Below are 13,612 nucleotides of genomic sequence, written 5' to 3'. Positions count from 1 at the left end.
ATAAAGTGTCCGTTATGGTGGTCTTTGGTTGATCAAAAGGTATGAGGATGGTGATGTCGTCTGCATAACTGTAGGAGGTTATGCCTAATTTTTCCAGGTATGTCCCGAGGGAGGCAGTATATAGGTTGAATAGAGTAGGAGATAGAGGGGATCCTTGTGGTACTCCACGTGTTGGACCAAGGTTCAGATTTTTCTTTATCTGATTTTACTCTGTATGTTCTGGATTTTAGGAAACCCTCAAACCATGAGAGTACTTTGTCTGAGATACCTATTGTGTCCAAAATTTGCAGTAGTATGTTATGGTCTACCAGGTCGAATGCTGAGGTCAGGTCTAGTTGTATGAGACACATTATTTTTCCTGTGCTGAGGTGTTATCTAATTGTATCAATAAGGGAGCCTAGTAATGTCTCTGTGCTGAAGTTGGTTCTGAAGCCAGATTGTGTGGGGTGAAGTAAGTTATGGTTTTCTAGGTAGGTGGTAAGGAGTTTAGCTACTAGTCCTTCTGTTAGTTTGACATATAAAGGGATTGAGGCGATGGGTCTGTAGTTGGAAGGTTGGTCAATTGGTCCTTTTGGGTCCTTTTGGATCGGGGTGATGATGATTTCGCTGAGGTTAGTTGGGCAAAGGCCATCTGTGAGCAAGTTTTGTATCCATTGAAGGAGTAGAGTACAGAATTTTTGTACTGGACGTTATTAACAGATATGGTGGGCAGTGGTTGAGGTCACAGGATGCATGGCCATTGTAGAGTTTGTTGAATTCGGGCCATTGTATATTGGGAATTGGGACCAAGTTCTGTCTGCGGCTGTTGATTCTTTTTCTGTAGGGTGTATTGTGAATTAAATTAAGTGGGGTGGGGTGCAGTTGAGGGTAGCTCTGGCATTTGTGATTTTATTCTTGAAGTGTTCTGCTAAGAGGGGGGCTGAGGGAGGGGGGCTGGTAGTGTTAGTGGTCGTGAGGGGTTTGGTGTCTGTTAGTTGTTTTAATATTTGGAATAATTTTTTGGTGTCTTGGGTTTCTGTCCCAATTAGGTTGGTGTAGTATGTTTTTCTCTTATCCTTTAGTTGTATTTTGTATTGTTTGTTGATTTTTTTTCTGGGTGGTTTTCGTTTGTTCTAGGTTGTTTTTCCTCCATTTTCTTTCTAGTCCATCATACAGTAAATCATATAAGACAATATAGGAAAAATTTAACATTCTTTCTACTGTTATTAGTCCACAATCATTGAGGGAGGAGTATCACAGATCGGAGACTATTTAATCCAACATTTTGTCTGGAAAAAATCAGGCAGGCTGAGGTGGACCCAATTTACTAACTAAGAAAGTTATCTTGGTTACTAATAGGGATACTTGCAGTCGTCACCTCCTTATCCAAAATAAACATCAATAACTGTGCAGATTAAAAAAAGGTATATCTAGCTCCCCTAAAATTAACTAAACATTTACAGGGGTATCTCAGTATAACATAGCTCCAATTTTTAACACCCATGATCTCAAGAGCAAAAACTGTTTCCTTTTTTTCTGAGTTATCCTAGTAACATCTGGGTACATTCTTATTTTTTGATTCAGAAACAAAACATCTTTATATTTAAAAAACAACTTCAAAAGCCAATCTCTATCTGAATCTAAAGCTAATTGAACAAAGTTTTCAAGTTTTCCAAGTTTATTATAAGATTTGATAAATCGCCTATTCCAGGTTCTAAGCGATGTACATCTATAAGTTACAAAGTTAGGGTAAACATACAAACTAAAAGAACTTAAAATTAAACAAGTTAAAATAACATAAAAGTACATGACATAAAATCACATGACTAGACAAAAGTGTAGCAACTGTTAAATGCTCTAATTCTGACTTCTCTAATAAATTTGTTAAGTCTAATACATCTATTACAGGTTCTTGATTGTCCTCCAGGGTCTTCTTTTCCAAGGAAATATAATAGATTTTTGAAATTGGTGGAAAAGAACTTTGTGGGACTTTCAGAATCTCCCAAAGATACCGTTTAAACATATCAAAAGCTGTAGTGGAGATTGATTTTGGAAAATTAATCAATCTCAAATTTTGTCTCCGTGTTAAGTTTTCAAGAACCTCCATTTTGAAATTAATGTTATCATTATCCCTCATAAGGAGCTGATTTTGTGCTCCCAGTATTTCCAATTTTTTTTCTTGATCAAGTGATTTTTTCTGAACTTTCACAATAGCTTCCAACTTTCTTTCTTGTTCAAGTGACTTTTCCTCCCGTTTACCCACTTTTTTTGTAAAATTAAAGTCTCCGAAAGTATCCCAAAACAATGAGTAGACAGAGTTTGCAATTGATTTCCCAGGGACATCTGTAATGTTGAGATTACTTCCCAAATATAATTTAAATCAACCACTGAAGGCTTTTCTAGAGAAGCTAGGGAACATTTAAATTTTAAATATTTAAGCTGTACCTGTTTGCAAATTCAACAATAATGGTGATTCTTGCCATTCCTCTACATTTTCCAAGACTTCCTGCGGCTGCAGTTACGTTGGAAGGGCAATAGACACTGTCCGGGCTGCCAGTTTTTCATTTTCCTCCTCCTCGCAGCTCTTGGAAGTAACCGCCACGCTTTCTTCATTCTCCTTGCCCTGCAATTCCAGTCGAGGGAGTGGCTGCGCCAGTATGTCTCATTCCTCTGGTGAGAAGCTGGTCGCATCGAAAGAGGTCGAAGGGCTCTCTGACATGCCCCTTCTCGCGCCAAGGACTCTCCCTCCGATTCTCTTTGGGGCTGGCATTAGAGAATGACACGGTGGTTGTTGCCCGCGGCTAGCCACGGGTAACCCGCCAAAACGGTGACCAAAAAAAAGGTCACTGTGAGATCGGGGACAAGGCCATTCACCACCCCGTGTAGCGGTGAATGGTTAGCACTCGCGGTGAATGAGCATTCGATCTGGCAGCCCCCTCTCTCCCGCCGGCCAGCCATGCATCTCCCTCCCTCCCTCCTTTTCCCTTACCTTCTCTTGTTGAAACTGGCGATTTCTATAAGGCTATGCGCTGTATTACAGCCAGAGCCTTGAAGTTGCGTCGCGTTGCCTGCTGGAAAAGTTTCCTCTGACGCAACTTCCTGTTTCCAGTTGCATCAGAGGAGACTTTTCTAGTAGGCAACCAGACGCGACTTCAAGGCTTCGGCTGTAATACAGCGCATAGCCTTATAGAAATCGCCAGTTTCAACAAGAGAAGGAAAGGGAGGGAGGGAAGGAAATGCATGGCTGGCCGGCGGGAGGGAGCTGCTGGACCGCGTGAAGGGTTCTGGGGGTGGGGGGATGGAGAGGAGAAGACGGGGATGGGGTGGTTAAAGGGACAGCGGTGACAGGGACGGGGTGGTGAAGAGGATGGTGGTCCGGGGATGGGGCAGTGACGGGGGACAGAATTTTTCCTCGTGTCATTCTCTAGCCAGTGTTCAACAAACGCGTCCATAGGGCCAGGCAATTGCAATGGCCCGGGTTCGATAGGAAAAACCCAGGTCTTGGACTTACGCTTCACCATTCTCAAGGTAAAAGGCTCAGGAGCGTTCAGCCTAACAGTTTCAGGCTGCTATCTTAGGTAAGCTCCTCCCTCTCCATGAATACTTGGTCAGCAGCAGCGGCAATTCTTATGTTTACATAGTAGATAGTGATTGCAGATAAAAACTGAAATGGCCTTTCTAATCTAATTGGTATGATGGTTAGGATTGCAGTTACAACTTTGTGCAGGTTAACCTTCCTGCCTTTCTTGGAGTTGTATTTTATTCCTTGAAAATATGTATTTATAATCTTCAAACTACTGATGGTGGTTGATCTTATGAATTAAATCTTATCCATGACAGTTTTATAGAAACAAAAAGTTATGGGATTTGTCTGATGGACTATGTAGCACTTTGGCAGACGAAAAAACCAAATGAACTAAAAGTTGTGGTGCCTGGTGATAAAAAATGCCAAAATTTCTCTATTTGGTTTTATTTAGAGGAGAATCAGAAGAGATGTGCCCAGCCTGAAGGGTCAATATTTCCACTCAGCCTTTGCATGGTAAAGCAGGTTAATCCTTTAGGAGGTTGGTGATCTCTCCCTCCTTCTCCTTGAAATTCAGGCAGTGTTTTAATAGATTTCTGAAAGCAGATGAACTTTTAGTATCAGGTTTTTTCTTGGGTCCTTTTTCCTCTTTCCCTACCTATGATCTTTTCCTGAGTTGTGTCTCTAGCACAACTCCCCCTGCAAACTCCTTTCTTGGACTCTTTCCCATTTTCCATGTTTCTCCTTTCTTGATTGGTCTGGGGATGTCTATTCTTTACAATATCACTTCTGGCTTCTTTCTCACTGGGATCTAAGTGTACATAGAATACATAGAGTATGATGGCAGAAAAGGGCTGACGGCCCAACAAGTCTGCCCACTCAAAGAACCCTCCCCCTTAAAGAACCCTCCCCTAAGCATTTCCCCGGAGTGAACCCACATATTTATCCCATCGTTTCATGAAGTCGAGCACGTTGCTGGCTTCAACTACCTGATGTGGAAGACCATTCCATCGATCAACCACCCTTTCGGTGAAGAAGTACTTCCTGATGTCGCCATGAAGTCTCCCACCCTTGTTGCCGTGGGTCCTCTTGTTGCCCTGGGACCTGCAAGGAAAAAGATATCTTCCTCCACCTCAGCACAGCCTATAAGATATTTGAACATCTCTATCATGTCTCCCTTCTCTCTGCGTTCCTCGAGAGAATATAACTGCAGCCTGCTTAGACGTTCTTCAGATGGGAGATCCTTGAGTCCTGAGACCATCTTAGTGGCCATTTGCTGAACTGATTACATTCTCTTCACATCCTTTTGATAATGTGGCCTCCAATACTGAACATAGTACTCCAGATGAGGTCTCACCATGGACCTGTACAACGGCATTATAACTTCAGGCTTTCGGCTGACAGTGTTTACTGACAATAGTTTGTTGAATCTGTCCAGTAGTCAAAGTGTAGGGTCTGAACTGTGTCCTGAGGACTGTCCCTTTTTGGCCCTTTTACCTATGGAACTGTTTATTGTGTGGTGTTGAGTGACCATCCGTTTTGGAGATGAATTGATGTATTAACCATTGCAAAAGAGAAGGATTAAACGTCTTTTAAACATTATGCTGGAAAGTCTCTTAGGAACCATATACAGTACTGTATAATGGCTCTATTACATGGCATTTGAACAAATAAGTTGTTTTTGGTTCAGCAGAAATGATGCTAAAATGTATTTGAGCTATGAACTCTTTTTGTTTATATTCATAGAAAAATACCAAAGTTGTTATCAATATTATTAAACTATAACATATAAAAATAGTTAAAGTATGAGTAGCTGCAAATACTGCACATAAGGTAGCCATCCATTTAAGTTTGTAATAATTGAACTGGATGGGACTGTGATAATCAGAGATATCATTATGGATGCCCTCCTTTGGTAGCAAGCAGGGAGGTCATGAAAGGATGGCAACGAGCGGTGTGAACCCCATTTCTCATCCTTGGATGCACATATTTCACTCCCTTAAATTAGGAATAACCTAGGCAACCCTACTTTAAAGAGTTGTCACAGGGACAGTACAGAAAGTGCCTCAGAGTTCAGGTTGTTGTCTCTGCAACTCTCTCACTTCTGTTCAACTCACTCAGGGGACATTCACCAGCCAGAGAATAGGAATTTCAAAGGCATAAACTTAACACTAGTTGGTCAGCAAGGGACCATCACAGCAGGTCCTAAGGATCCCCTGACTCTGTTGAACAGTTAATTTAAACTGTAATCCCTCCTGCCACAGAATTGAGATCAAAGTCTTTTGAATCTGTATGAGTGACATACTGCCAGTCTGGTTTTTACTTGTTTGTATCAACTCTTCTGTAAATTGTTAAAATGTTTTTATGTTTTCTTGCTGCAAAAACATTACTGCATGTTGTCCATTCCTAGGATGCACTTCAGAAGTTAAGTGAGATATTAAACTTAAATGGAGAAGTTGCATGTCAGGATGCATGTAATCCTGCCAAGCACCGTAACACGACTGCTGTGCTGGGCTGCTTGGCGGAGAAACTAGCAGGTAAGTCTGACTAGAATATGAAGTGATTATAGTGTTTACTGACAATAGTTTGTTGAATCAGTCCAGTAGTCAAATTGTGGTGGAAGTGTTACAAAATCACATACTATAATCCCAATATACAAATTCACTGAATCAAGTTTCAAGTTTATTAAAATTTTGATGTAAACGCAATATCAAATATTTTCAATGCGTATAACAATAATAATTTGGGGGTCAAAATAAGACAATTTATACTAATAAACATACAGTCGATATACATAATTAAATAGTGATACATAAGGAAAGAGGGGGTGAATTACAATTGTTTAAGAAAATAGAAAAACATTTAAGGAGAAACAACATCAGGAGGGTAATTAAAAATATTTAAATAAAACTAGGTCTAAAAGTGAATAGGAGAAATTGTGACCTATATACAGATCTGGTTAAATTTAAGTGTTTGATCCTAAGATTGTTGATAGAAAAAGTTATCCAATCTATGACTCGAATGCATCTTTGTATAGGTGGCTTTTTAGTGTGCTTTTAAATTTTTCTAAAGAGGTTTCAGCACGTAGATAAATTGATAGCTTGTTCCAAAGCTGGGGTGCTAGAATAGAAAAAATTGTAGCTCTTCTAGTGCCTATTATTTTCAGAGACGGAATGGTCAGCAGATGCTGATCTGTTGATTTTAGAGATCTAGCTGGAGAATATGGTATTAAATAACGATGTAAGAATATTGGTGTATTGGTTTGTTGAATTTTGAAGGTTAATTAGTCTATTGCATAATCCAAAATGAAACAATTTATTTTAAAAGATCTTTTTGGACCATCAAAGGTGGCTACTACATGTATTGCCTCCTATTTAAGGGCTTGCTGCTCACCATATTTCTTCATTGGCCCATTTTTTAAATATTTTAAACACTGTTTCATTTCAGTATTCTTTAATCAAACATTTGTGTTTCAATTGTATGCATCAGGGATGTTGGTCTCCTCTGCATGACTTCTCTAATTTTCTCAGTACATTTCCCAAAAGATCAGTCGGCCATTATATCAGAATGAAATGGCCCATGTTATCAAATGTGGCATTGATGTCAAATAAAACAAGAAATGAACACAGACAAAAGAACAGCTGGTCTTCCTGACTTTCTTTCAAAGGTAACTTGTTGAATAAAGAATATTGAAATGAAACAATGTTTAAAATATTTTAAAAATGGACCCATGAAGTATGGTGAGTAGCAAGCCCCATTAAATAGGTGGCAGATAAGAGTAGTCCATTTTTTTTTAATGATTCGGTTTGGATTATACAGCAGATAAAGGGCCCCTTTTACAAAGCTGTGGTAGTGAGTCCTGGTGCAGCAAATGTGGCGCAGACCATAGGAACTGAATGGACTAAATCGCATTTGCTGCACAGGAATCACTACCACAGTTTTGTAAAAATGGCCCAAAGTTATGAATATTTTGAAATTTATTCAGTGAATTTATGCTCTGGGATTATAGTTTTAATAATAATAATAACAGTTTATATACCGCAGGACCATGAAGTTCTATGCGGTTTACAATGGTGAAAAGATGTTACAAATTAAGTAGAATTAACAAGGTTAGAAGCTAGTTATTAACAGCACTAGAGATCAGTTATTGTGGAGTAGGATTGTACAGGTTAGTTGCCTAAATACTTCAGGAACAGATATGTTTTTAGGTGTTTCCTAAATTCCCCATAAGTAGTAGGCGTGAGCAATTGTTCCAGATCTTTGCCCCATAATGACGCTTGATGCGAGAGAAGATGTTGATGGTGTTTTTTAAATTTACATCTTTTAACTGGTGGGGAAACAAAATTCGAGTGTGAGCTTCTCTTATGTCTGTTGTTTGAGAAAGAGAAGAGGTCAGTTATAAATTTTGGGGCTAAACCGAATAGTGCCTTAAAGCAAAAGCATCCGAACTTAAACTTCACGTGTGCCTCCTTCAGTAGCCAATGTAGAAGTAGGTAGGAAGGTGTTACATGATCAAACTTCTTCAACCCAAAAATTAGCTTGACTGCTGCATTTTGCACCAATTGTAGTCGCTGCATATTCTTCTGGGAAATTGCCAGGTAGGCAATATTGCAATAATCTAGTTGACTCAGTTTAAGGGATTGTACTAGGATTCTAAATGATGAAACATCGAAATATGCTCTAATGCAGTGTTCTTCAACCTTTTTACACCCGTGGACCGGCAGAAATAAAAGAATTATTTTGTGGACTGGCAAACTACTAGGACTAAAATTTAAAAACCCCGTTTACACCCCATTTCTGCGAGCTCGGTCCCCGCAAACCATCTGATCCCATCTGCACAAGCCGCAATTATATATTGAACGTATTTTATTAAAGTATAAAAAGAAACAATATTCTGAACAATTGTGATTTTATAAATACAAATATACAGAGCACGGACCAGCAAAACCCCTGTCTCCCCTCCCCTTCACATATATCCCCTCTACTATCAAGAAAACTGAACAAGCCAAGTTATTATAGAATTGGTCACTGTACCTTAAGAAGGATATGGCGTTACTCGAGAGAGTTCAGAGGAGAGCGACACGACTGATTAAGGGGATGGAAAGCCTCTCATACGCCGAGAGATTAGAGAACCTGGGTCTCTTTTCCCTGGAGAAGAGGAGACTTAGAGGGGATATGATAGAGACTTACAAGATCATGAAGGGCATAGAGAGAGTAGAGAGGGACAGATTCTTCAAACTTTCAGAAAATAAAAAAACAAGAGGGCATTCGGAAAAGTTGAAAGGGGACAGATTCGGAACAAATGCTAGGAAGTTCTTCTTTACCCAACGTGTGGTGGACACCTGGAATGCGCTTCCAGAGGACGTTATATGGCAGAGTACAGTTTTGGGGTTTAAGAAAGGATTGGACAATTTTCTGCTGGAAAAGGGGATAGAAGGGTATAGATAGAGGTTTACTACACAGGTCCTGGACCTGTTGGGCCGCCGCGTGAGCGGACTGCTGGGCGCGATGGACCTCAGGTCTGACCCAGCAGAGGCATTGCTTATGTTCTTATGTTCTTATGCTACATAGAAATATCATGCTAACAGAATACTGCAGTCCCCAATTATGTCTCTAGCAGGATATATATTTCAAATCTGATATATTCTAATGACAAAATAGAAATAAAATTATTTTTTTCTACCTTTCTGCTTTCATCTTCTTTTCACTCTTTTCCTTCCAGCATCTGCCCGTTCCATCCAATGTCTGCCCTCTCCCCCTTCCATATGTATCTGACTTCTTTCTATGCCCCTCTTCCCTGTCCATCCAGCCTGTTCCTCCTCTTTCCTTTTTACATCATTCATTCCAGCTTCACTGCCTTCTTCATTTTTATCTCTCCTACACCAGATCTAGCATCTTTATCCCTCTCTCATTTCTCTGCTGACCCCCTTTCCAGCATCAATGTCTCTCTACTTTCTCATTCCTCTCTCTCCCCTTTCCCTCATCTGATCTCTCCATTCCACCCTGACCCCCTTCCCCTCCTGTAATCTCCCTGCCAGCTGTTTCCTTCCTTTTTTCTTTCTCCCTTCCTTCCTTCCTTTTTTTCCTTCTCCCTTCCCTCCTCCCTCTATCCAACATTAACTCTCTTCCCATCCCTTTCCCTCCTCCCCTCCCAGCAGCATCTCTCCTTCTTCTCCCTTCCCTCCTCCCTCTATCCAACATTAACTCTCTTCCCATCCCTTTCCCTCCTCCCCTTCCAGCAGCATCTCTCCTTCTTCTCCCTTCCCTCCTCCCTCTATCCAAAATTAACTCTCTTCTCTTCCCATCCCTTTCCCTCCTCCCCTCCCAACAGCAACTCTCCTTCTAACTCTCTCCAAGTCCAGTAACAGCTCACCCTTTATCCAGCAGCTTCCCTGCCTCCTACAGTGGCTTCCTCCCCTTCCAGCAGCTCTCAGTACTTGCCTGCAGGAAGTTGCCGGTAAATCACTGCCCTGGCAATTAGGAGAGCTGGTGGGAGGGGAGACAGCCACTGTGAAGGCTCCCCAGGATCTTGCTCGCACACGCTGACCATCTCCCTCCACCTGCACCTGAATCTGCAGCTCTCTCCGCAGCCCTCTTCAGCAACTCAGCAGGGGCGGCGATCAAGGCAGGCTGCCGACTTCGGGACCTTCACTCTCTGAGTCCCGCCTATTTTGTTTCAACTTCCTGTTTCCGAACAAGCGAGACTCAGAGAGGGAAGGCCCCGACGTCGGCAGCCTATCTTAATCGCCTGAGGCTGGGAGGAACATTAATGAGCAGGAACCGCAGTCGGCAGGAAATTTAACTGCCGACTTGATCTCGCCGGCCCTGCGCGGACAGGCAGAAATTTTCTGCGGACCGGCACCAGTCCACGGACCGGCGGTTGAAGAACTGTGCTCTAATGGACCGAAACTTCCAGAGAGTAAAAAAACCCTTTCTAACTAAGGAGTCCACCTGGTCTTTCATGGTTAGACTCTGGTCCAATGTTACACCCAATATCTTCATAGTGGGTTGGATGGGATAACTACGTTTACTGCTGCACAGTGATGTTTTAGTGTCAAGTGGGTGTGGCGAAGCTACAAAAAATTTTGTTTTTCTGAATTAAGCTTCAGTTTGAATTCAATCATCCATTGTTCTTTCGAGTTTAGTACTTCTATTGCCTTAGGAGTCACTTCCGAGAGAGAGGTAGCGAATGGATTAATGATTGTAAAGTCGTCTGCGTAACTAAAGTCGTTTGTAAAGTCGATTGTAAAGTTGGCTGCGTAACTTTTACTGGGCAGCAGCTACTATATATATAGTTTTAATTCTTAATGGTTTGTGAAAGAGTTATGACTGGAAGCACTGATGGGTAAGTTAATTTGTAAATATAATAAATTAAAGTTAACTTGCAGTAACTGGTATTCCAGTGCAATAAGTGAGACATTCTAGGCAGATGGGTTGTGTCCCCATGGTCATGTGCTATCTGTAGTAGGAATCTACTCCAGATTTTTTTCTCTGTGTCTCTGCTGTACTTCACTGGATTCCTTAGCTCCTCCTACAGTTTTTCCCTTCTGCACATGTGCCTATCTCTCTCCCTTTTATTATTTTATTTGGTGGTTTTTCATCCCTTTTGTTTTTTGGGAGTTTCTTGATGAAACTTACTGCAGTCTAGAATATTTTATTGTATTATATTACACTGTTTTTTTTGTTATTCATTTTGTATTCTCCCTTTTTTTGTTCTACTTTCCTATAATGATTTGTATTTCATCTCCCTTCCTTCCTTGTGTTTTTTAGTTTGTTGTCGTAAATTTTTTTTTTTATATTGTTTGATAATATGTATTGTTCTGTTTGTATTATTCCCCTGAAATTGTAATTTTAATTTGTTCATCGCTTTGAAATTTGACAAAGCGATTAATCAAAACAATTATTAAACTTGAAACTTGATTATTCAGCTTTGCCTGCATTGAGATCACACAGACCATCCCTTTTGTTTTTTGGAAGTTTCTTGTGCTTGGAGTGATTATTCAGCTCTGCCTGCAATGAGATCACACAGATTTCAATCCCTGGTGATACTTGTCAGCCAGCCTGCATTTACTTCTCAGGAGCTCAGGGCTATTCTTATCATGCTCCTTCTGCCAAACAAAGGTTCAATTGCAGGCTGTTGGGCATCCGTAGGAGACCCAACGGTGTTTTGCAGGATGCTGGCTATGTTGTCTTATTTCCACCCGTCCCTGAGTGCGTCTGTTGGTCTGCAGGGATGGAGGTGCAGTCAGGCATAAGGTCTGACTGGTAGCCTGAAGATCAGTGTTGAAGAGGCATTCCCAGCATGAGGCAGTGATTTTCTGATTCCAGCTACTGTAAGAGAGCTGAGGCAAGCTGCAGCACATTCTCAGCACAGGTCACAGTGAGTAAAAGCTGTGAGGTGAATTGGGGGAGGTTTGAAAATCGAAGTTTTAAGGGTTTTCTGCATGTCTCTCTGTGTCCAACCATCTGAAAAATCCTAAAATCACAGTTTTTGCACTTTGTTTAATGTGAAAAATACTGCAATTTTGGCATGAATTTCTTAGTGGTAGCCATCTTGGATTTTTAGTGATCTTTTTTCTAAATCTCCCTGCTTCTCCAAAACTGCAATTTTTGCCTCAAAACTTGTTGGAATGGAGCCCTTGGGCTCTCCTAATGTGAATTCTTGCCAGGATTGCACAAATTTAGCGTTTTAAGTGTGTCCTTGTGCCATGTGCCGCGCCATGTGCCACACTGCTGGGAGAGGCGGCAGCACCAACTTTAGAATCTCCTGTGCTTAAGCAGGTGACAAAATGCTCAGCTTGCCCAGTGGGACTGCTTTCTTTATTTTCGGGGCTTGGCATGGCTGCTAGATCTGTGTACAGTAAACACAACAAAGGTGACCAATTGGTGTTCAGTCTCTTTTATTAAGATGGACTCGACACGATCATGTTTTGGCCCATGAAGGGCCTGCCTCAGGAGTCTTTTTATAATCAAATCGTACAAAATCCACCAAAATTCAGCACATGCTATAGAAAACTGCTATTCAAGTGACTAGAGTCTGCTGCTACCTGCGGTTAATGGAAAAAAAAATGGGTCTTGGACATTATTCAGTTGTGCTACAAGCAAGAATTTGCCCAGCTTCTGGTGGCTTGGTTTGTGGACTCCCTCAGGTCTCAAGGTTCAAGCCACTATTTGCCGCTTGTTGGATATTCAAGCTATAGAGCCGATGCTGCCCGAACTCTCGGGGTCAGGCAGATACTCTATATGCTTTATCGTGCCAAAGAGAGGCTCCGAAGATTGGAGGCCTGTACAAGTTTGTCTGTTTGGTTAATTATTCCTCTGATGAAAACAAAAACTGTGGATACAGATGTTCTGGAGATAATTTATTAAACACTGACATATAAAACCATGAAAATTCAATTAAAAAAGTACAATGATAAAAAATACAGTGATAAAAATCCAACCGGACCCTACATGGTCCGTGTTTCGGTGAACATGCCTTCTTCAGTGGGCCAATGGTTTGCAAACTCACATATAAAGAATTGGACTGAAAACAGTCTATTGTCTTTAAACATATGAGCAAAGAACATCACAGACAAGCTGAAGTAGCAAAAAAATGCTTCCCCCAAATATGTTTGTTAACTTGATTGTTTTTATTGATTAATGTACACCACCTAGAAGCCTGATTAGACGGTATAATAAATTTTAAAATAAACTGGAAACTTGTGAATGTGGCTCTCAAGATTCTGCACTTTCACATGGAGACAGTACGATTGGTCATTGCAGCAGTGGCCCCAGGAGAGTTCCTCACCTCTCTGGATCTCACGGAAGCTTACTTGCACATTCCAATATTTCCAGCCCATTGCAAATTCTTGCGGTTTCATGTATTGGAACATCATTACCAGTTCTTGGCTCTGCCCTTTGGGCTGGTAACAGCTCCCCATACCTTCACCACTTACGGAAAATGGGTCTGCAGGTATCAAGGTTTCAAGGTTTATTAAAAATTTCTTATACCGCTTAATCCAAATTCAAAGTGGTGTACAATAAAATCCATTATCGGCATACAATGGCACAAAACAGAAGATTAAAACAAAACATATCATAATTGGGGGTTGGTTAGTAAAAACAAAA

At 41.0% G+C, this 13,612-nt stretch overlaps 1 protein-coding gene across 10 annotated transcripts in view; it reads left to right on the top strand.

The window, feature by feature from the left end:
• The window catches only part of RSPRY1 (ring finger and SPRY domain containing 1), a 351,216-nt gene that overhangs the window by 145,730 nt on the left and 191,874 nt on the right, over window positions 1-13,612 (top strand). For 8 of the 10 annotated variants that reach the window (XM_033940897.1, XM_033940896.1, XM_033940893.1 and 5 more), the window contains one exon: window positions 5,913-6,039. The exons of the other annotated variants lie outside the window; for them this stretch is intronic. In XM_033940897.1, the coding sequence (XP_033796788.1) occupies window positions 5,913-6,039 (127 nt within the window). The remainder of the gene's footprint in view (window positions 1-5,912; window positions 6,040-13,612) is intronic. 10 annotated transcript variants of the gene reach the window in all.

The sequence above is a fragment of the Geotrypetes seraphini genome, chromosome 4 (genome assembly GCF_902459505.1).
Source record: "Geotrypetes seraphini chromosome 4, aGeoSer1.1, whole genome shotgun sequence".
Lineage (NCBI taxonomy): Eukaryota > Metazoa > Chordata > Amphibia > Gymnophiona > Dermophiidae > Geotrypetes > Geotrypetes seraphini.
The sequence above is the reverse complement of the archived record's forward strand: the minus strand, read 5'-3'. Positions and strand labels throughout refer to the sequence as shown.